The following is a 25,409-nucleotide window of genomic DNA, read 5'->3' on the forward strand; positions in this document are numbered from 1 at the left end:
TGTTTTGATCTTGGTTCATTTTAAATTTAAAGTTACACCATGATCACTTCCATTATAGTACGATGAAACCAATTAAACATGTTTACTGATGCAATTTGAATATCGTTAGCGGTAACGATGTGCATTGTTCACGACTGTAATCGACGTAGTGATGTTACTCCCGGTCGGTTAAGGCTGGTACCTCCAGTTCCAGGTCGGGGTGCAGGAGTGACGGGACAGGGGGCCTCGGGTGCCGGGAGCCCTTGGGGCCGGGAGCCCTTGGGGCCGGGGGAACACATGGCGCACACATCGCGCACAACTCGCACAACCCAACCGCTGCACCCACCTACTTACTAGTTCGATCACCTCCTAGCCCTGTTTCCGTTCGCGCTCAATAACTACATCCAACAAACAGTGTACCTACATTCAATAGCCATTACGTAAATACCATCGCGAAAAAAACGGCAACAAACGCGAGTGGCGCGCGAACTGCTTCGGCGTTAATAGTAAATTTTATTACCGCCATAATAACCCGCGGATTCGCTTACAGGTTAACCGCTCGAGCAATAGTGCCGGGAAACGTCGCTAAGTGCTCTCGCGATAGATAATATTTGGTGACGACACGATTTAAAATTTTCCTGTTTGCTACTACTAGATGGTGTATTGTGTGCGACAGGCGATAGGGCCGCGAATCTGAAATCCGAGATCTGGCATCGCCGCGACTCGCGGTTGTGAACCCCAACAGTAATACCGTTCATTGCCAGCGGTGTAATATCTTTCCGCGAACAGAACGAGCGAGCGTTCTGTTTTACTTTTCTGCGGTCATTTCAGTTTGTTTTACGAGCGCATTAATATGTGTACGGGCACAGATTGTGTTGAGCATTGAGCACTTGGCTGTGCTGTGCTGTGCGAAAGTGCTCGACAAACTAACTTCACCACCTTACTACTCTAACTGCTCACTGCCCCGGGGCTTATCTGTGTGACCCGACACAGCACTCGCTACGTCGCTACATTCTCTACACGGATAAGATGGCGTGCCTTGCTGAATTCAATACTTTAAATTCACGCTAAAGATTGTATCAATTAAATATCAAAGCGTACTGCCAATATCAGTCAACACAGAGAAACAATGACGACGACGTTCATTGTTTATTATGACCAGTATAATATAATACCTTTCTATAATGTTTTTATTTATTTATTAAAACTCAGGACCGAGGAGTTTTGTCTTCTTGAGGAATCACAACAAACGAAAACGATTTCACTACAGGCTTTTTTGTTTGTTTAGTACATAGATGTATTGAATGATAAGCGTCTGCTTGTATTGGAAGGTGATCGAAAAAATTATAAAAGAACAAGGTAAAATCACGAAAATAAATGTGACACTCAAGGTTATTCAATTTAAAAAAAACCTGTTATGTACATAATCGATAATTGGTGTTTATTTTGCGGAATATTTGTATTGCTAGTTGACGACAGTATTAAGCATACTATTAGATCCAGGCACTTTGTACGTTTTGTTGACAACAATTTATATTAATATTGTGAGTGTTATCTGTTAAGCGAAGCATTCCGAGATAGTAGTGCGTTATTTTCGTATCAATAAAGATGTGAATACTGCTTTGTCAATAGAAATAATCAAACCAATTCATTGTAATCCGCCAACGTAATAATTACACTATCTGAAAGTCTATGAGCGAGTTCTCAATGCGTGACGTGACAAAACTTCAAAAACAAGATTACCACATTCTTTATCAAACTTGCAGAAAAACAATACGAAGGTTACAAAACGCAAACTTGTCAGCTCGGTCAAACTAAAAACAAATAGTCGCATTGGACAACCATCCAGTCTCTTCAACTCCATGCCCAACACATACTACTCCAGACAAATATTAGCATAATATTAATTAGTTTTTTTTTCTATATATGTTTACTACTGATATTATTTTTCTTCATTTTTCAATTCTTCTCTTTTATAACATTCAGTTTTACAGGTTTGCAACAAACATGAATAATTGTAGGCATATACGAATGTACATACTTACTTTTATATTTGAAGCTTTGCTTTATATACAATATCAGGTGTTATTATTTGGATTTGATGTTAATCATAGTATTAGTATTTGAATGATTTTTTAAAATATAGTATGCTATTATCCATGTATCCTGTTACACTCACATACATAAATAGACAATTCCTTGTAAAAGCCAGATAGGGCGTTAATGAATAATGAATAATGAATAATAAATAAATATAATATTATTGTTTAAAATACACTATGAACATTGTGACCACTATTGTGCCTTATTCTGTAATAAGAGTGCGACCAAGACAAAAAAGCTACTATGCATAATATTATTATTTATTGTGTGTTCGGGCAACGCGAAAACCGCAAAGTTGAACGTGTGTCATTATGTACGAATGTGCGAGTTGTTGGTTGGTTGCCGTTCACTTGAATTGTTCGATTACAAACAGACACACTTGTAAGGATAGTCTGTGTGGCATGTAGAAATTGATTTAATGAGCTGTGTCGATTGAGACCAAAATAGCCCGTGGAGAGCTGTTAGAGGAGTGTGGCACCGCCAAACTCAACAACTTGAAGGATTCTTTTTTTGGTAGAGGAAGATGTTACTGAATTGGGAGCGGTGTCCAACAATCTCTGTGACTGCTATTTTAAGGTTAAACGCAACGCTCGTTGTATTCTACGTGTTCACAGATGGCGTTAATTAATTAATTTTGTTTAAATACGCTTTTGCAAGGTATTGCTTTACAGTATTAAGACAAATTATTTGTTTGCGCCCTCATATACGCAATATGAATATGAATAAATAGTTTTGTCCATATAAAAACTCAATTCTATCGAGAAAGGCATACAAATACAATATTGGATTGAATCATCGGTAAAATATTGTATTTGTGTGCCTTTCTCGAAAGAATTAAGTCTTTAAACGAACAAAACCATTGATTCATATTCATATTGCGTATATACGGGCGCAAACAAATGATTTGTCTTAATATTGTAAAGCAATACCTTGCAAAAGCGTATTTAAACAAAATTAATTTATTAACGCCATCTGTGAACACGTAGAATACAACGAGCGTTGCGTTTAACCTTAAACAAAGATCGGTATTATGTTAAAAAAAAGTTTAGTTTTTTTAATCTCAAAGTAATGCTCGTAATCTATAAAATGATTGCTTATCGGAAAATAAAAGAGCTAGTGCGTTAAAACTTTAAGGAAAAATAACAACAAAATTTACAGGGCCAGAGGAATTTGGTTTTACAAATACTATTTTTTTGTATCATCTACGAGTTTCTAAGCAAAATGAGTATGCTTCAGAGACTATTAGAAGCACATACCATTTTATTATTAGTAGTGGTAGTTGGTTAGAGATCTGATGCTCACCCGTATCTTGTTCAATGTGAGGTGAAACTGGTTAATAAGACCAAGTTAATCGGAAGAATATCGTTGATTTTATTCCGAGCATGAAATTGGAGAGTCTACCTCCGAGAGGCAACGGCGGCATTCCGTCTCCCTCTGTCTTATCAACAATGGCAACTGTGTATATTGAGGAGCACGAGAATACCGACTTCATAGTAGGCACATAACTGGCGTGTATATTCTTAGGTCCACTTTGTATCGATGTAGGCTATTGCACTCGGCATGTTCACTGTTCACGTCGCCGAGCATTGATAGCGAGGAACTGGTGCATTCCAAACGTTTAAAACTCACTTTTCTCTCGGTCGGCGTATGTTCAAGCCTGTCTGGTCTGTTTCATTTTGTATCATTACATTAATATAATAATAAGAAACACGTCGAATACTAAATACACTTTTCACGTGGGAAGTAATAAATATGCATTTTTTTATATTTTAGGTGCACTGTACATTTACATGTTATATCCGACCGCATCAATTAATAAGGGATTATTAAAATTGAATGAAGTTTCTACATATTTTATACAAGTCATAGATATTACGTGCGCATTGAATTCTATGCCAGTCTTCGTCCTCGGTCGAGTGAAAGAGGACGAGGAGCAAATGAGCCGTTCCATGTTCCATTGTGGCCTGCAATGTGTGCGGTGTCCTGTTCCTGCTCACGTTCCCTGGCAGCCAGGCGGATGGCGGTTTGTTTTCTCCTCGGGTCCGTTCGCACCCGGCGGCAACGCTGCGCCGTCGGACATCTTCGCGAATGGAAAATTTCACCCTATCGATCGCGGAAACTCCGAGGCCCGTCTCCGCTGCATGCCATTTTGGAACGCTGCGCGACCAAATAAAACAATTGCCGACTGCAAAAACATCGCGTGCACACTCATGTCATATTATACACAGGCGAACATTACAAGGCGTTGCATTCATTTCATGTGGCAGAGAACAACCATATTATTATTGCTCGTCAATTCACATCACATTCGTAGTACACCGCCGTTCGGGTAAGAGGTAAAACAAACATTTAAATATCAGTCGATTCGAATACCGCCAAATATGCATTGATTACGAAAAATTACAAGTAAATTAATAATAGAATGTTAGAGGGGCTAAAGTGACTTGCATTACCATTATATTACCAGCTTGCGTCGAATTCAGTAGTATTATTATTGGATATCAATAAACGGCACATAGTTGAACTGAAACCAGTGTTCGAAACTGGTTAGAGGTTAGATAGACAGGTTTTCTACCTTAGTTGTACGAAATACTATACCTCCGCCGAACACAACCTATTTGCTTCGCTCTGCACCAAGCCAAATATGCATCACGTAAAAAACACTCGTAACATGCAAATTAATTCACACAAGGCTATTCGAATATTATTTTTAAATGGTATCAAACAGAGCGATAAAATAATTGGATAGGTGCGTAGTATTTTATTTAGAACTAATTCGGCTTGGTATTTATTCGTCACCCTACATTAACAAATCAATATCTCTGAAACAATATAATTTTCAGATATCTCAAAATAAATTTTGTACGTTGTGAAACCAAATAGGTAGATGATAAAAAAGTTGAAAAGGAACGCAAATCTTAGGGCAATATATGGCAAATATTGGGTACGACGAAAGATACTATGATAAGTTTTACATATATTATATATAATAATAAAATACATATAATATATAAAAAAATTATATTATATTATATTACATATAATAATATTAGGCTAATTTATATAGCACCGCTTTCGTGAAAAACCAATACATATGTGTATATATATATATATTACATATGATAAATATATGTATATTATCTTTGGGTACGAGCGTCGAATGACGTCAGGAAATAGTTTCCTAGGTGATTAAAATAATAATATTCATGAAATTTGCCTTCGAACGTTTTTTGTGTATTTTTTAGTTCATATAAACCAATAAAGTCATGTTGTCAGAATACATAACGTAGGAAAAGAGGTCCAGGGTATATATTTAATTACCTCCGCAACACTTCCTAAAAATAAAACCAAGGTTATAATAGTTTCGACAAAAAAGATGAGGGTCGGAAGCCGGAATGAAAGAAAGAATGTTCACAAGAAAATAATGAATACTGAGTGCTCCGACAAATAATATTATTATTCAAGTTTAACATGTTGACAGCAGCAAATAAACTCATCGAGTAGGTGCTATAAATATTTAATGTCGTTTACGAAATTACCGGATGGGAGATTGAAGCGCTATCCGACAATACAAATAATTTATATTTATTTTGGCAAACAGTCTGCAAAGAAGCTGGCACGTGATCTATGGCAGTCTTATCTTTTATTTACATCTACAAACTCTTACCTGCAAATCCGGCAGTGTAATGAATGAAGGATGAATGGATAGCAATAATAATTTAAGGACCCTTCTAGAAAAGTTAGCTAACGCCGGGTTTGTTACCTGCCCACCACCTGCGCGGAATCAGACAAAGGGAATTTTACGGTGGGACGGTATTTTGTGAGTGCGAAGCGAGAGGGAATACGTAAAAAACACGGTCAACAAGGGTACATCAGAAACCGATGTTTTAATCCTAAAATAAAGTGATCATTCTAAAAGCAACTGCCTCGCAGTGTTAGCAAGCACGCCGTGTATTTTAGGAACACAAACTCTGAAACACGACGAATCTGGTTAGTCGGAAGCTTGCGTGTATTGCTGCACGGCAACTGATGATTATGCATCTCTTAATCTTGTATTAGGATAAGGGACCGATGAAGAAATAATGCGTTCCGAGTGTCAAATGGATGATCTAATACTTACACTCCTCGTCAAGCTCTTTGTTATGGATCGTCAAATGAGTAATCGATAGTTTATTTAATTAACACAAATAATAATTAATTATTACACGCTGACGTCAAATTATTTCACATCCGGATGATTCACGACGTAAAAATATTGTTTAAGAATGGATGAATTTGATGGCGTTTGATTTGACTCTCAGTGCATCTGAGCTCGGTATTTTGTACGGCCAACTGCTGCAGAGGAAACGGAAATGAGGGATATGATCATGAACATTAATCAAATGGGGTTGCTCACAAAGTTTGTATAGGTCGTGCTGGCTGGGAATTGGGAGGGAACGAATGAAATGCATATGAAAGATAGCACAATGGCTGTATGTGTGTAAGGGAGTGAGTGTTGTCTGACCTTGGCTCCGAGGAAGCGCGCCTCCAGCAACTCCTGCTTGCGGGGGTCGATCGCCGTCTGGAAGTGCTCCATCTTGACTCCAGCGCCTGCAACCAACCAACATTCACAACTGTCAATCGCTGTTGCCAAATGGATCGTCTTAAACCATATAGAACTAAGTCAAAAAACTTACATTTGAGAAAACGATGGTTTTGCGTTTGGTAATGCTGTGTAAATACCACCATCACTATGGAACTAAATTGTGACCTAAATTTAAGATAAAGGCTTAGATTGAGTTTTGAACATATATTTATTATTCCAGCATATTTAACATATCAATTAAAAATCATTTAAAAAAGTTAGTTCACTCTGGTTGAATACTTCGGTAAGTTAGTTCAAAGTTAGTGCACTCTGGCTGGTTATATTATGTGACTAATCTCTTCCATTGCATACATTAAGTGAACTAAGTTCATTCTTCGAAAAACTCGTCGTCTGAAGCAAGTTCTAGGCCATCAACATCTTCATCACTTGCATTTCCTGATTCTTCTTTTGTACGCAATGCTTCAAAAAATGGGTGATGAATCGGTGGAACATACTTTAATAGTGACATTATGTCATTCTTCTTTGCTTGTGCGATTCGATTTCCTGCAGGGTACAGTTGGGTTAAAACTACCTTGCTAACATTGAATGGTTTTCCCCGGAGTCGCTTATTGAGGTTCACTTCATAGAATTCAACTGCATCGTTGAGAGTGTACTTGAACTTCAAAATGCCTGGTCTTGATTTCACAACACATATTAAACGCATTTTTAACCATTCTACTTTCATTTTTTTGTTAGCGACAGTGGTTTTTTTCCTGTTTGTGAGAAATGATAAAATCGGTTTGGTAGAGACAAAATTTTCAGGGATCATCGTCGAGACTTCAAAGGATTGCTTTCGTGGTCGACATTCACGAATAATAGCGTTGTAATCTTCCACGGAATACACATTTTTGTGATACTTTAGATGTTTTTCAATGTCCCCAAAATCGCTGTCGTTAGGAAGGAAGCTATGTCCTGGCACTGGAAATTTGTGTTCTATAATGTCGATTGGGTTGTCATCTCTCTGAACAATGTACATTATTGCTGCTGCCATCTTGATGTTCCGGTTTTGTCCACCGCAAGAGTCGGACCAGAGCACAAGGTGGTTGGAATTAATTTCGTTAGATGCTAAGTATTTTAGAAGACATGATGCAATTTCGTTTGGCCCACGAGAAGCAAGTCCTTCGTGCCAAACATGCATAGTAGCCTTATCATTCTTGCATTCATGCATTCCTAGGTTATAAACTGAGAGCTGACGCTTATAATATGCTTCACCTGTAGATATCTTGGGTATTGGCAAAGTTTTCTGTAGGTCGAAAGTCAGCATTTCAATTTCTCCTTTTTTTGCAAGCACTATATCATTTTTTTTTGGAAGTCTGCGTAGCTTCAACACGGGCGTGGTGAAGAGCAAGGTCTGCTTTCAACTTGTTCATTTTGTCTTTGTCTTTGTCTTGTTCTGACAAAGGTTTTCCTTCTTCTGCCCTTATTTGCACATTAAGGCTATCACAAGTCTTGCATGTATCCTTCTGTGGTGTCTTGAACTTGAGATTAAAAGATCTACGAAAAACTCTCTCGTATGATGATTGACTTACTGGCTTATTGTTTTTGAATTTGCAATCATCGCAATACAACCTGTACATCATGCATAGGTTTAACCCTGGCTGCAGATACTTGCAATTGGGGTTTTTGATACGCGTGTAGTGACTGATGTAGCGAGGAAAGCTTTTAATGTGGTCGTGAACGAGTTTTTCAGTGGCAGCATCAAGTTTATTTCCTGGCACATGGCGCCCCCTGTTATCGGTTAACTTTCCGGATCTACCTTTTACAAGAGCTCGATGCACACGAGCACTGTCAATCCGTAAGGTATTCAAAAACATCAGTTTGCACACCTGAATGTCCTTTTGGTCCCCCTTTAAATAATACGCCCTTGACTCTTGTCTTCTAGATGCCAATCCTTTCACACCAACTCGTTGTTTCACACTGGTAGTCTTCACAGAACCAGCAAGAAATGCAGTTTGGGAATCCCAAGACCCGTGCACATAAAATCTGTCATAACATGCCTTTTTGTTGGCAGTACTTAGAAAATTGTAGCACTTACGTCTACAAGTGCATTTATAATCGATAAAAGGTTTGCCCGTCATAACCTTTCCTTTGGATGAAGTGTATTCTTCTGCCGAATTTCGGTGCTTTTTCCTTAAATTTTTTCGCCACTGCGCAGCATCAGCATACTTGCTTTTCACTTTTTTTGCCCCTTCGTGTAAAACGGCATTAGTTGGCAGTGGCAATGCGTTTCCCTCCGGGGAAGAAGTCTCACTATTTTCCGCATTTTCGGTGAGTTCACGTTCCGCATGAGGAGAATTTTCAGCGCAAATGCGATCTGAAAAACAAAATAATTATTATGAATGGCGAATTTCACTTATTTTAGTCTTTAATTCAACCCTACACTATCTCTAACCATCAAATACAGCAGCCTTCTGTATCATGTTGCTTCAAGTTTCCCCTACATTGATTCAACCATACTGAACTAACTTTTAAAGTGTGAATTTTATTGCACTTAACCTGAGCTTTCCAAAATTATTATTCAACTTATAAATGCTTAATAATAAACACAATCTGCAGTACTCAACAAAAACATGATTTTTTATTTATTTATCAAAATATTGAAAGTTATCATGATTTTGCTACTTAGTTTACTTTGGTTGAAGACTGGAGTGGCTAAGAACGATCCCAGTTCAAAATAACATTTATTTCCAAATACTAGTAATTATTCAAATAGACTTACCTTCTGAATCACTAGGAACATAAGTTTTATCATTGTCATCTGACAATTCACTGAAATCTGACATGGAACACTCTGAAAAGTCATCATTTCTGCTGACCGACGCGCGACCTGTCATGTAGGAAGCCATGTTGGATACTGAGTTAGTTTAGTGTGGCTTGAGAACTAATGGAAGAATGCTCGTTTCTGATTGGTTCACCGTGCTAAAAAACTATCTATGATTGGTCAATCAACATGGTTCTCTCTGGCAAAGGTAGATTATGATTTGGAGCCCTCATTTCAAGCACTAACTCAAAAACTGCAAAAAGTGAGTTAGTTCACTATGGTTTCAGACGATCCAAATGTGGTCTTACGTCTTACGGTGAGCGTGAGGGATGACTCATCCATCCACTCACTCAAGTTCGTACCTGCCCATTGGTTCATTCGGGACCATATCAAAATAATCTAAAAGACAACATTGCTTAATAATAACATCTAATAATTACAGGACAATGAAGGACACACCAATTTACTAACATAAATATAGTTCATTAGACCCAATTCTGACGCATACGGTGTAGAAGAAAGCAATTAGGATAAAGATTACTAGGAATTGATCGCTAGCACAAGCCAGACGGTTATGGCGTCCGTGTACGCACTTTCGCTGATTCTCCCTAGCGGCACATCGCCGCCCATACATCCTAGCCGCCCACCCGCCTTTACCCGACTTCAGCCATTTGCAAACTGTAATAACATAAGCACTGTACAACAAACAGTTTACACTGGGTATGGGTCGTACAGTACAGAACAAGAGTAGTCTTGTATGCGTATGCATATTGTAGGTACACATACACGTATAGCTCTCCGTCTGGTATTGGTTGCTAGTATGCTTGCCGGAGCTGAGTACTTGGTGTTGGTTTGGTTCCTACTTAACTTCAGTGCGGCGCTCTCCGACCGCCCGTTTCTCGCCGCTCATATGATATTGTAACACATCGATTTTTGCTTACACAAGTGGAGAGATGTTGTTACTTGAATGGCTTCGTTTAATTATTATCAATATTTTTAGTGTTATACTAAGGCTCGGGTAGCGTCTAATATAATAATCCAACTTATTACAATACCATACCATTCGACTACCATAATACTGACATGTGTCTAGTGTGGTAGTCTAAAAGCATGTAAAAACTGTATTCAATATATTTTATGAATAAAGAAAAAAAAAAGCTTGTTTACTAAGCGGTAAAGCGCAGCGATTGGTGTTTGCGTACATTTATCTTTCAATTAAAGATAAATAAATGGTGACATTGGCGATCGCCAAATAATATAACCTTGGGGGTTTATACGTCACGAATAGCTGGAGATAAACAAGGTTTACGTATAATATGGAGTTGTAAGAACGACACAATTAACATGTAGAAACAATAAATAAATCTTACCTTTGATAATAGTCATTGTTACACTCGTGTTTGACATTCAACTACGGGATATATTTTTGCACAACTTTGAACACACAAGACCGGCACCACAGCGCATATATCGGAATGTTACAACACAGAGACATCTGAAGGTTTCGACGAAAGCGAGCTATGTGGATTGTGGATACAAACAAACAAGAGATGGAGTCATGTAAATAAATGATTATTATTCGAGTTACTATACGTGGGCAGTGATAAACTGATCGAGAAAACACCTACGGAGAACGCGCTATCGCTGCCGGCCGTCAATCCGTCTCACTCTCGGCGCGTACGGTGCACGGCTACAGCTACAAAGTACAGGCGGATAATATACCGACTAGTAAGTGACTACTAATTCACTACTGGCTACTGTCGAGGCGGTTATACCATTTTCCATTCCATTGTATACGCAAAGAGGTACCTACCGAAGTGTTCGGCGAATCGAAAATAAGCTCGGAATTAATTTTAGATCGCCAACATAACATTTAGCTATCTGTGGAAATGCAGCGCAACTATGTGAAGCGAATTAATTAAATGCGAGATACACATGGCAACGTCGATGGAATGACGCCTGGCTCGTTTGTTGGGCGGATTGACGTATTCAAAGTTTTCTTCAAAGCGGTTGAGGTCAGGTAAATTTTACGGAAATTTGGGGTCAGCTGGCTACTGGCTACTGCCTACAAAAAGCGACCGGTTGTTTTAAAAGCGGCCGACATGTTGTTTCCCACTCGCCGTGACGTTTCATGACGAGGACGATGCAAACATCTATATTTAAGTGATGATTAACACTGACTGGAACGTGGCAAAAGCGGATAAACTCATGGCACACGGCAGTAACATAATGCCGTTTCACCGACCATCCAACAACACCGAGTGGTTGTGGATATATCGAGACAGACAAAATGGGGTTACTCTGTCTCTTCTCCATTGAAGAATTCTTCCAACTAAAACAAATACATTCGATAAAGCATTATGAATTTCTAATGTACTTTTTAAGATTATAAATGCTAAGGTATTAAGTTAACACTCTTAAGATAAGATAATTAATTAAATTGGGTTTTTGTCACATACAATCTAAAATGTTCTTCAAGGTTCTGCGATTCAATTCACTAAAATAATTATTTGGGTTAGTGTCTATCTCACAGTGGATATTATTCCACCATATCACTTGCAGCAATTTGTTAACTTTCTTCGAGTGATCTCAAGGCCATTTCAATGTGTGTTTGGTCTATGACTTATCTACTACAGTCCGTATTTTAGCTAGTTGCTTGGAACAATGGTTCTTCCAACCTCATTTCGAATGCATTAATCATTAAATTTACCCTTTGGAATATTCGCTGGCCTAAAAAAGCAGCCACTCTACGTTAAATACCTAAATCCCGGTCACTTGCTCAAAGCCAAAACATTAAAATATAATACAAATTAAAAGGTGAATTTATTTACTAGCGCTGAACAGGAATCGAACCCGCAACCCCATGACTCGATGTTAAATGCGAGGACGACTACAGTATGAAAGCAATGGCCGAAAAGTGGCGGTATTAGCGAGTACATCCATTCGTAATATGTAAACGTACTAACGAACGGATCATTACTACAGTATACAATAACTTAATACAATACTTCGTGCGATTGAATATAAAGGATAATATCGCAATTTGCAAAATGACAACAGGTTTAAAGAGTAAAGTCCTCGTGTGTTCACAAAGAAAATAGCGAACGACAAAAGACATACTAGATCCACCCCCTCCCCCCTTCTCCATAAACAAAACTTATAACTTAATTTTATAATCACTAATAATTCAGACACTTCGAGTGAAACCTTTTATTGATTCAGTTTGTATATATATTTACCATAGCTTAAAAAATTGTTAACTGTTGATTTTCAAAAAAAATTGTTTCAGGTGCCATTTGACTCGGATCCGGGGCTAGTTTGTCTATTTTACAAGAGCAATCTTGCATTTTTAGCATCAATGAAGCTGCCTTTAAAAGGCAAGCTCTATTATTACAAGTATAGTTGATGTACCCACTGTTTATATTTATGTAAGAATTTTTATGAACAAATGTATTTTTAAAACGAATTAAAATGAACAATTTTGTAATGTTTTTAAAATGAATAAATTAAATTATTGATAATGATAAGATTGATAAGTTTTGATTCGTGTGGCTGAAGTGTTTTTTTCAATAAACGTTTTGGTTTTGCAATAGTCAATGACAATGGCGGATGTACCACATCCGCCAAATATGAATTAGCTCTCCGTGGGTATTTGGTTACCAGTGAAATAGCATGAATATTGCAAAGCCACTGATATCGCACTATCGTTCTTCTATCACTTTTATTATAGTATATTTGAATGGCGTTGGTCATATTATTATATTGTTGTTGTGTCGAGTTACTGATAATAGTATTTATTTATAGAATAATGTACAAGTCAGGACGCTAAGTTGGTATAACATAATAATGTAAACATGTTTCATTATTTAAGTTTCCCATTGTATCCATATACAGGGTTTTCCAATAAGAGGTGTTATTTTGATATAAAAAAAATAATAATTAAATAATTAAAAAAATTCCATCGTAAAAGATCAATGGTTTCGTTGCTTGTGTGGCACGTAGCGCCGTCTTGTTGAAAGTAAACGTTGTCCAGTTCAATACCATCCAATTCCGGCCATAAAAAATCATTAATTATCTCTCGATAGCGCAATCCATTCACCGTAACTGTTGCTCCAGCCTCATTTTCGAAAAAGTAAGGTCCAATGACTCCGCCGGACCATAAACCGCAGCAAACAGTCACACGTTAAGGATAGAGAGGCTGTTCAACAATAACTCTTGGGTTTTCCGAGCCCCAGATGCGACAATTTTGCCTGTTGACGAAGCCACCGAGGTGGAAATGGGCCTCATTACTCAAGATGATTTGCATTTGAAGCTGCTGCCACACGCAAAGCTCACATCAAAAGTTAATGTACAGCGCATCATCTTTTCTACCGACACACGACGCTATCAAATATTTCTTCCTATGGTAGGAGAGGGGGTCAGTTGAATTCGAGAGCGGCCGAGGAACATAATTTCATCTGTCAAAGTGACAACTTTACTTACTGACAGCTTGAGCACGTTTTCGAAATGGATGATACTTGTCGCCTATTGCTGGATCTGTTGGACAGCTCATCCTCAGATGATGATGCCGCCAACTATATAATTATAAATGCTATTTATAAACTTTTTAGATTTTAAACAATCTGCGCGTAAATAGCGCATTTTCACATAAACTGACATAACCTCTCCGTCGAATCAGGAAATTCGCAGTTCGCACGCCGATCGACGAAAGCGACATATAATAAATTATTGTAAAATAAGCTCAACTTTCGTTCAAGCCGTCCAACTTTTATCAAAAAACCGAATGATATTACCATATAAACATACTGAGATTAAAAATATGATTAATTTTGAAAGGGCGAAAATTTGTTTACTTCAAATTCAAATATTGATTATATTTATATTTTAAATATATGTTAAGTATGTTTGCCAAATAAAGTTTATTTTTATGTTTCTAAATTTACTAGCACACATGACGATATGAGCTAACATAATTAAATAAGAAATGCATTATTAGGCTGCTTATGTCATGGCTGTCAAAGGGAACACGGAACTTAGTTGGTAGCTCCGTAATTAAAATGACCCCCTCTCCTTTTTACGGCGGAGAGGGGGACGCATAACTTTTCAAATATCGCGTCGGGAGCGGTTACGTAAAATAAATTCGGTTAGCGAAGTTCAGAACCACACTTATAGCGCGTTATCTTTTTACGTGTGTCGGGTCTGTATGGGATTGTATGGCGAGCGCTATTGTGCTTTATATTATCTGTTGATGTGAGCTTTGCGTGTGGCAGCAGCTTGATTCACTCAAGTGAATTTTAATAATTTCAATGCGTTGTTGAAGCGTGTATCGTTCCATTTTTATTAATGGCGTAGTTTCTACTTGTCAAATGTCAAAAAATGACAGCTTCAAAAGTAACATCTACCGAAATAGCGGGCTATTCAAAATAACACCTCTTATTGGAAAACCCTGTACATTACAGTTTGACTGCTGTAATGTTATTGAATTTCGGAGAAATACGTGTGTCCGCGTGGGTATGTGCGTGATTGCCACCAACTTGATAATAATATATTTTAATAAATTTCAGTATGTAAAGAAATAATAAATGTCAGCGTCCCACAAGGATCGGTTCTGCAAGCAGCGTTGTTTTTGTTACATTTTTTTAGTACAGCGCCCTTGAGGTGATTTTGCACAAAAACGGCGCTATACAAGTCATCCAAATATTATTATTAATAACCCGCATCAAGGCATAATAATAATTGTGAAATTAAGAAGTTCACGAACAGAAAACGGCATTATCCAGAGAAAGCTGACAATACTGAATATTATTGACTTTATTTTATAGATGCCGACCTATTTAAGCAGCCGCATTTCCAATTTCTACCGATTTATAACAAGTTTCTCTTTAACCCTATGTTTTCAAGTTGCAAAAAAGGTATTTTTTAGATAATATCTACACGTTTGTTATGCCGAAACGTTAATTATATGAAAATCCCTCGATAGTAAAAAATCTCAAAGTAAGCTACGAAAATTATTAAAAACAAGTTTTGTTCTGTTATTTAATATGTTATAGGCATGAAAAATTACCAGTGTATCTTTGAATGCAACTAAAGCATTTGTCGATAGATCTAACTATTTGAAACGAGTCGTGTTTTATAAAATATTTTCACCATTTTCGCTTAACCTTTAACTATGGACGTCGGGTCTCAGAGGCCCAACCCTTTCTTCAATTTCTCGGAATAAACACCTTCCCCGCGAGTGCCATCCCCGCGCGTATCAGTAGCTTCAGTTTTAGTTGTATTATGACCAAGGAGGGAGAAGGTCGCGTCGTCCGGCACTTATTACGTGAGTAATAATCATTTAAAATTTGATCAGGGCCTGGGAGACCCGTTGACTATAATTTCCATACAAATATACTCGGGCCTATGTGACCCGTCTACTATAATTTTCTTACATTTTAGTATTATAATCTTTTTTAATTTGTTCTAGATTTAAGTGGAGTAAATGCTTAGGTCTTGTTCAATCAGGAACAGGAAAAGAAAATAGAAAGAGGTGATTTTTTGAAAACTTTAGCGCGGTCTCTAGTCCTGCCACATGCTCAAAGACGAGTTTTATGCACAAAGTTGCCTAGAGAATTGAGGTTGACAATTACTTGAATATTAGGTGCAGATGTGCCCCCAGCGGCAATACAGGCTGAAGAAGTTGGTCCTAAAAATCGTAAAAGATGTAGATTTTGCCCATCAAAGCTCTCTAGAAAGACAACCCATGCCTGTATTAACTGCAAGAAGCCAGTTTGTCTTCAGTGTTCCAAGCCTCTATGTTCTGAGTGCCAGTAATTTTACATAAGTTTTATCCTTGTGAGAATTTTTATTTTATTTCTTTCAGAAGTTTTTTTTGTGACTTTTTGTTACTGTTTCTTTTATTAGCTAGGAAAAATTATTGGTTTTGATTTTTGTAATACCTACTATAATTAAGGAGCCTTAATATGATCTCAAGTCAATTAAGACTGAAAACTGACTAGGTTTGTTAAATTTGGAGATAATTATTAAAATATGAATAAAAGTTGATTATTTTTATTACTCGATCTTTTATTTATAAATACTTTATACATATAAACTCCTTGCTAAAGTCAGATTGGTCCAGGTTTGAAAATTAGAAGAATTTTATGAAGGGGTCTGTGTGACCCGACGTCCATGGGAGTGTGATTTTTTTTTCACGTCCATAGTTAAAGGTTAAGTATTATCGATTTTTAATATTTCCGCGCTCCCTCTAACATTCGCATTTACACATCTCCCTTTCAAACCATCTTTGAACGCTTACTACGGGGCCTTAACTGGGCATAGCGAAGTCCTATTTTAACTAGACCATTTGGCATTTCATCTATCTGTAATTTTTTTGTTACGTTCCGGTTCTGGTTCGATACTATCCTTTTCTCCATCCAGTATTGTATTGAATGATTGTGGTTTCTACTAAGAGCTGTCATATCGGAATAACCAATATCATAGTACCTACCAGCCGTAACAACTTTTGAAAAAGAGATTTTTGATTACAAAGGTTTCGATTACAATAAAATAAGATAAGATTAGAAACATACTTTTTGGTCTACTTAACTGTTCACAGAACCACGAGTTTGATTAGTCACGAATAAATAGTCATTTCTCTACCCAGCTTCACTCGGGTTTCAATATATAATACGGGCTTATGTTATGTAAAATTATGTACAAAACATAATATTATGAATAAAGAAAAAAAAACTATTTTTATTATTGAACAATTTAAAAATATATGATAAGTTGTAGATGTATAGGTTCATCGTATAGAAATAAATATTCTGCTTTATTATTCTATATTGCGCATACACAATTATTCTGCCGCGGTAAGCAAAAACACAGTGTCTCCCTTGAAACTCTTGAGGAAACACTGTATTAATATCATTTCGCTGATAAAGCTTTCGGTCGAATATCAAGTCTCTAATCGATCATTCGAGTCAGTATATTATTAAATGAATACATTCGAAGTAATGTGCGATAAGATATTGTCTTATACTGCTTATAAAAAAAAAATAAAAACCTATGTAGGTAGGTACTTAACTGATGTTTTCTAGTGTGTATATCTATTTTAGGCCGAATACAGTAACCGGTCGCACCTCTACTAACGACAAAATATGGGAATCTTCATTATAGTAGGCAATTGGTGACCATGGAATATTTGGAATGCAGCAGTGTAATTAGTTGATTGTCTCTAGGCTCTACATAAAGGAGTGATGACCGCAAAGAGAGTAGAGAATGAATGCAAGCAGTTAACAGAAGGAAAGTGTCCGTACCTCGGTCCACCGCGCCGAGGGCGGGCCGGCGGCGCAGCGCGAGGTGCATGGCGCGCGGCGAGGGCGGGGGCGGGGGCGCCGGGCCGGCGGGGGCGCGCTGCAGCCGCCGGCCGCCCTCGCCCGTCACCGCCTGACCGCCACCGCCCGAGCTGGGGACGACCGCGATGGCTGCCGGGCTGCCGAGGGCGGGCACTCCGACGGCCGCCGAGAGGACCCACACACCACCAACACCCACACCCGCACAACCACCGCTCAGCAGGAGAAGAATGTCTACGGTAATCGTCAAACACTAAACCCGTTCGTCACAACCACAACTCACTAAGATAACAACACACACTTGATTCCTTTGTTGGAATCAAACCAGTTTGAGGCTATCCGGAATCTATAGAGAAAAGGCCATTAGTTTAGTCTTTATGTTCACTGTTTAATGTTGCCCCGCAGCCCATTCACCGCTCTAAGCCGAGTCACGTCTCTAGGGACTAATGTTGACTGTTGTTGAGCGTACAATTGAGCCGACAGAGTTGACGTACGGTATCGTATATTTTTCACATATTAGACAGGCATCGAGCTGGCAATGCTGTAATGGCGAATAGAGATACTGAAACAAACGATAAAAAGTATAACAGGCCGCTTTCACGTACGTCCGTTCCGCCTATTGTGTATTTCTTAATGTCTATTTGTACGATATTTTAATATACAGAAAAAGCGCATCGTCGAAGGCCTGGAGACTCCATGATATAGCTATTTTAAGTGTCGTCATAGGTTAAATATGGCAGGGCGAACAAAACCAAAAGATTAAGGCTAAGTATTTCAGTTCTCATCGACGTGGCCTGACGGTTCAAATTTGATTGCACGGATTGCGCTAACCGACTATCAGGTTTAGTAGCAGTGCTCGCTACTCGCTACATTCATGCCGTAGCCTTATCGACTGTAAACAAACCAGAGGGGGGGCGAGGGGGGGTGTGGCGGCCCCCGCGCGCCATCCCGCGGCGAGGCGGAGAAGCGCATCAGCTGTTCGGGGCGTTACACACTGACAACACCGATACACACACCGTGGACGCGGACCGTAGCCGTCACCGGCCCGTCATCCACCGTCTCCGTCCCGACAGCCGATAAGGCAGGAAACCGTGACAGCTCGGCACAAGGTGTGCTACAAACTTAACTGTCGTGTTCTTCTCCAAACAAGAATAGAAAATAAAACTTTATGAAGTCTCGGAATCACTAACCAGTCTAATTAAACTATTTTAAATTTAGTTTCAATATATATATATTTTATGAAAACGATTACCAAGTTTTTAGAAAATTAATTAACTTTGTCGCAGTAATTATACTACAGTGTGTCGGGCGGATTAGATTTGGATTTAGTAGATTTTGTTGAAAGACCTAATAACATTGTAAAAAATAAATACTTGCAGCATTGCTGAGTTCGGCCCGATGATTAAACAATAAAGCACTATATTAACTGTATATTAAGAATCTTGAACAAATTTAATAATGCTTAACAACCATTAGACAAATAGATTTAGAAATCGACTCACTTTGAAACGCTTCGCAATTTGAAACAAAATTGATTGCAGAAGATTCATAAATTATGAAATAGATTGCAATGTTCTGTTTAACAATAAAGAAAAAACCCGGAAAACAAATTAAACCATCTTAAATTACGACAACGGAATTTGAGAGGCTTTTATGGGAGCTATAAATCGGTACATAACACAGAACTGTATTTGTTTTAAAGCGTGAATTTTAAAAATACGGCTTTGAGAAGAAAGAAAAACACTAAACACATAAGCTGTATGCACAACGATTGTAAGAACACAGTGCTTCGGCCGGGCGCGAACGGTCTAGGTAGAAATACGCCCTTATAAACCTTACATAAAGATACATGCACAGTTCTATACACACAATGCACACACTGCAGCCCACTCTACATGCAGTTTGTATCATCCGAATCAAATATTGATCCGGTGCACTACAAAGATCACAGTTTCTTCCTCCTTTATGGCTGATGCTGCATGCAACAGGTAATATGCCGGATATTTTACGAGATCGTTAAATTTATATGCGAACATTAAACCGGTCATCAAACTACAGCGGAACGTCAACAATTTGTGTACTAAACGACTTTCAATTAATTTTGAGTTTACAATCAATAAAACAAAAACACTAATTTGGTTTTACAGGAACAGTTGCTCCGCTTTCTACGTACAATGTACAATGGTAACCATACATGTCCAACTTGCAAAAACAAATGAAATGACTGCACAACACCCGTGTTCATTGCGTCCGCACTCGACCACTTCGCTGTGTTGTCAAATACATTAGGGAAATAATTGATACCTATTCAAAGTCCTCGCAAAATAGACGTAACTGGCAACAAAGCTAAATGTTTAAAATTAAATAATTGAAGATGTCCTTTGAAAAAACTGTTTTCTGGGTCTACATTGCATTGCGTTCTTTTTTGTGTGAAACTGGTTGCACTCAGCCAAAATTTCTTCAGAAAACAATAAGATTGCAGAACAAGACTTTTGATATTGAATATAATAAGCCTAATCTGTAGCAATATGCACATTTACAAACTATCAGATGAGTCTTAAATATAAAATGTAACATTCAACCACGTGAAAATGGAGTGTTAATATTACTTTTATAATATAAAAACGATGAAGGCGAACTAGTGAACTTCAAGGGACACCTTCAATGATAGTACGCAACAATTGCAGTAGAGTAGGATGAACTAATTTAAGAGCGTGCAAAGGTAGAGTGGTTTATTTATGGTCAGAACTCGGAAGGAAGTCAATCGGAACACTCGTTATACAAAGCACTACCCTTGAAACAATACAAATAAACGTCATTGAATGAGAGGTGCAAGGCGCAACGAGTGGGTTGGGGCGTAGTGAGGAGAGCTAAATAATGCAGTAACACTTAGTTGCTAACTCGCAGCGGAATCGACAAAAATATTGATCGTATCACTTCACATTCGCGCTAGTTCGCGCGGGATTATGTTGGTAAGGGGTCGGAATAAGAACAAAAACCCGGCGCGGAACCGGTTCTGGTGCATCGCGGGCCCGTTTAGTGGCACTTGACCGCGCTTAACGAGCTGCACTCTCTGGTCATTCCGGCACTCTGAACCAACCAACTCGCATTCCCCATTCCCGCCATTTACAGCCAGACTAAGATTACACTCATGCTTTCATTGTTACTTTATAACTCTATTGAGTGAACAGTTTGAACAGGCTTTCACACCTACATGAGGAATAATCGGCAGTTAATACTAAAAATATATATTTTGGGGTATTTATTATGAATGAAACTTAATTGCTCTGGGAATTTTTCACAATACGTTAATCACTGAAAAAAAAAATACTTTCATCAAATTTAAAATAAGTATGTACCATGAAAAACGTCAAAACACATCTGTATGTAAACGAAGATATTGCGTAATCGAAAAGATTTACTATACTTTTTTCTTTCACCCGACTTTTAAAACAAACTTGCGATTTCACTGTGGCAACAATAATACCAAATGAAACTGTTTTTATATATGTTGTCAATTAAAATGATATTTTATTATAGGGTGTCGAATGGGAGAAACAATGTGCGTCGCGTCACAGATCCGCATAGTTCACATAGGATTTAGTAAATCACAGGCGGTTCGGGATGATCGCTCGGCGTGAATGTCTGTCTGTTGATAGCAGACTCGAACGCGGACCACGGGCACGGGACGGAACACGACACGACACGACGCGGACTCAATGCACACGGGCTGCGCGGCGGGCGGACGGCGCCGCACTGTGGATGTAGCGGCTATAGGGCGGGGGGAGGTGTGGGAGGGCGGCCGCCCACCGCCGGCGGGGAGGCGCACGCCGCCTCGGATGTGAAGCGGCGGCGGCGGCGTTTTATCAGGTGGCCGCCATAGGAGACGCGCGAAATGTTTGCAAACCGCCCGTCGTTGTCAGGGTTTGCAAAAATCAGAAAGCATGTTTTAATTTAAAATATATATATTTCCCGGCTTCTTAATTTCCTTTGTAGCTATGCAGATAGAAGTACAGCTTCTTCTAGTGAAGTGATATGAGAAGTAAAATAAATAATAGGTAATCTTCGTGAGAAAAACGCGTGCACGAAGTCCATTGGGAGGGAGAAATATGAGACGAGATGACGAGAGGAGAGACCCCGTTATGTGTCTTTGAAAAAAAATGTGTATAAAAATTATTGAAGGTCTAAAACTACCCCTGTAGGCAAGATTATTTCATCCTAGGGAGCATTGATTTAACCAAAACTTATTGATAATAGGCCAATTGCATCACATAAAAAAAAACGGTTCAGGAAAAAAATATTTTAAGACCCGTGTCTTAATTTAATTTTTATTATTAACGTACTTTTAAACTATTTTGAAATTTCAATCCGCGAAATCGGGCCATTTTTTATAAACCGGAAGGAATTAACATATTTTTTATGGATGCGAATAAAATAATTAATTACCAAAAAATCATTTAAAAAAAATTACGAATTCCAAACGACCGGCAGAGAGGAATAACGAGGCGTACCAAAAATACTACAACTCTTAAAATTATTTTTTTCCTCGATCATTATAATTTTCAACGTCATTTTTAGACATTACTTGATTAACTTAACGATTTTACTTAATCCAAATATTTTACAGTGAAATCAACTTGTCAATCATTAAAAAAATACTTTCTGCCCAAGACAGAAAAGAGAAAATTTGGGCATAGTCGGAATTTTTTAAATCTCCTCCAAAGTTACCTAGCCGATAGATACTGCCTTGTCGATATTAGAGAGAACCTAAGCGGCTTTGGACAAAGCACTCGTGGAGTGCCACAGGGCTCGATTCTTGGGCCTCTACTTTTCTTACTGTATACATCAATGATATAACTAAATATGGCATCTCAAAAACTTCAATTTTACGCTGATGATATTGTGATTTACTATGGTTAAAATCTGAGGTAATTGAAGCTCTAATAAATAAAGATATCGCAAAGCTAGTTAAATGGCTGTGAATAAATAAATTAGGTCACCATGTTTCGGGGAAAAGATAACATGAGCATGAATATCATACTTGGAAATGAAAAGCTACAAAATATTGAAGTAACGGGTTACTTGTTAACTCTAACCTGTCGTGGAACTAACCATGTTGAGTACGTAAAATCCAAAATTCCCCGACAACCGGTGTACTCTATCGAATTCAAGATGTGCTCCCCACATTTCTACTGCGTGCCACATATTATGGTATGATTCACAATCAACACCCACCTGAGTGTTATATAGTTAGTATCTGAGGCACCATTACCAAGAAACCAATTTCTAAAATACACGTTATCCTAAATAGAGCCGTAAGGAGTATATATCATCTACCATGGGATACACATGTCAAAGAAACTCGCAGACACAAATACTTTCTTCTACGATTCTGCCAAAATATAACATCACAACTTCTAAATATAATTCAACAGTCTTCACGCACAAACACCAAACCAACATTTAATTCCGACATACACCAGCACAAAACACGATCACAAAATCAAATACACATCATCTACTTACACGACTAAATTTGGAATTAACTCCTTATATCGCATATACGCAGTATAACGCATTACTATCTAGTAACTTCCAGTAACAAACAAAAAATATTGGCAAAAGCTCTAAAAAGATATTTCCTAAGCAGCTTTATCGACCAATGACCCAATCTTCCTTTGGAACTCCTGTATTTCTTCCATTGTATTTATGAAACATTTTTCTATGAACTGTGTTTCTGCCGAGTCCGTTTTAAAATGTATGTACACTCTTTATTGAACTCCCATTTAAATTTGTATTGCTAAGAATTTTATGGGAAACTGTATCAAAGGCTAAAATTAACTTTTTTTTTCTTTAAAAGCGTTAGTTGTAAAATTTTCATAGATAATTAAATTGGAAAAAGTACTCCTACCTGACATAAATCCAAACTGATGAGGAGATATTACAGGCTTTATTTGTGTAATTAGTTTGTCCAGTATAAAGATTTCAGAGAGTTTAGGTAGGGTGGATTGAATACATATCGGTCTGTAAATACAGAAATCACTTTTGTCATCCTTTTTTAAAATTGGAGTCAATTAACTGATTTGTTTTAAGGGGATTATTAAATGAATATGCAATTTTAACGGTGAACAGAATTAGTCTTTATTTCTAAGTATGATTCTTTTCATAGCACTTCAACAATAGTAAGACAATGTAATAAACTTTAACAATCACTTAATGAGTTCACTGAGGAAGGATGAACTTTGGGTGAAACGTAATACGTTCCTTTAACTCTTTGTTTTACCAAAAGGGATTATTAAAAAAAAAAAAAAATTAAAAGATAGACAAACATTCCCGGGTTACGAATAACCTGACAATATTTGAAAATCTCCTACTACCACCACAGAAAGCGGAAAATGTTGCTTGTGTTGTGATGGAGGACTTAGCCAGCCGAGGAATTGAACACGCTACGCCTGGGTGGGACCCAAGCGCGATGTCAACTCGGCCACCGACCGGTTGATTCGAAAAGCATTTTCTCTCTAAGGGTTAGCTGAACTCTTGATGTCGACATTTTAAGCAGCGTCGCTTGGGTCGGACCTACCAGACGTGGCCGAAGTTCGGTAACTTGTTCCCCACAATAGTTTCAATGAGTATATTATACGAGTAGTATAGGTAAGCTGAACTCCGAAACACAGTTTACGAAGCGTCTCTTGGGTCAGACATGTCAGAGGTTCATTGAAGTAGCGCATTACATTTACATAATAATAATAATAATTGGATGACTTGTATAGCGCCGTTTTTGTGCAAAATCACCTCAAGGGCGCTGTACAAATTTATAATACATTTCTACAGTAATCCATGTTATTAATAACTATTTATGGAGATACAGTACAATACTTACCTGGTAGGTCACTTAAGATTAACACTTAATTAACATTATCTAATGGTTTATTAGCGAAATTTAGATACAGGATTTAGGACATAATTGGAAAATTGAATATAACTGGACTTTCTCTTAGGAATGGTATATTTAATTAAAGGGTATGACACCTTAAAAAGGTAAGTTTTTAGTTTAGACCTGAATTATGTTGGACTTGTTATGGATCTCTGTTCCGGAGGGAGTTTATTCCAAGCCTTCGGCCCAGATACTCCGAAAGCGCGATCACCAAACTTAGTATTTGGCTTGCACTTAGGTTCTATCAGTCTGCCTACAGCTTCTGATCTAAGAGTTGACTGCCTCAGACCAGTGTTTTCCGGAACGCATAGTTCAAAGATGTGGTGGGGCCATTTCATTGATGGATTTAAACACCATGCAGCACAGTTTGTACTGGATTCTTTCAGGGCACTTGAGCCAGTGAAGGTTACGCAGGTGTTCTGAAATGTGCGAATATTTTGAAACCCCGGTTGCTGCTGCATTAAACACTGATTGAAGTTTGTCAATTTGATATTTTGGAAGGCTGGCATAAATGCCGTTGCAGTCATCGAGACGTGAGACTACGTAAGAGTTAATGAGTAGTTGTGTTGCTTCTGTAGGAAGGTTTCTTCGGACAGACTTGAGTTGTCTTAGGTGAAAAAAACCGGTGCTTACAGTCCTATTTATTTGACTTTTAAACGTAAAGTCTGAATC

At 38.0% G+C, this 25,409-nt stretch overlaps 2 protein-coding genes across 10 annotated transcripts in view; both read right to left on the reverse strand.

The window, feature by feature from the left end:
• Positions 1-25,409, reverse strand: part of Tlk (Tousled-like kinase) — a 104,198-nt gene that overhangs the window by 37,924 nt on the left and 40,865 nt on the right. Inside the window, exons 1-3 of one of the 9 annotated variants that reach the window (XM_089634989.1) lie at positions 21,231-21,537; positions 17,768-18,149; positions 6,587-6,672 (exon numbers count right to left, since the gene is read on the reverse strand). In XM_089634989.1, coding sequence (XP_089491115.1) covers positions 6,587-6,672; positions 17,768-17,816 — 135 coding nt within the window. In that variant the 5' untranslated portion in view covers positions 17,817-18,149; positions 21,231-21,537. Of the gene's footprint in view, positions 1-6,586; positions 6,673-9,938; positions 10,780-10,837; positions 11,978-17,767; positions 18,366-21,162; positions 21,538-25,409 lie in introns of those variants that run through there. The other 8 variants (XM_089634987.1, XM_089634990.1, XM_089634986.1 and 5 more) reach the window with 8 other exon arrangements.
• On the reverse strand, positions 6,697-9,552 carry LOC149421667 (uncharacterized). Its single transcript, XM_089634684.1, has 3 exons — positions 9,426-9,552; positions 8,788-9,020; positions 6,697-8,057 (listed from the first exon to the last, which is right to left on the reverse strand). The coding sequence occupies exons 1-3, from the start codon at positions 9,550-9,552 to the stop codon at positions 7,035-7,037; spliced, it is 1,383 nt and encodes a 460-aa protein (XP_089490810.1). The 3' UTR covers positions 6,697-7,034.

This window comes from Hesperophylax consimilis, chromosome 8 (genome assembly GCF_061612785.1).
Source record: "Hesperophylax consimilis isolate HC1 chromosome 8, BYU_Hcon_1.0, whole genome shotgun sequence".
Taxonomy (NCBI): domain Eukaryota; kingdom Metazoa; phylum Arthropoda; class Insecta; order Trichoptera; family Limnephilidae; genus Hesperophylax; species Hesperophylax consimilis.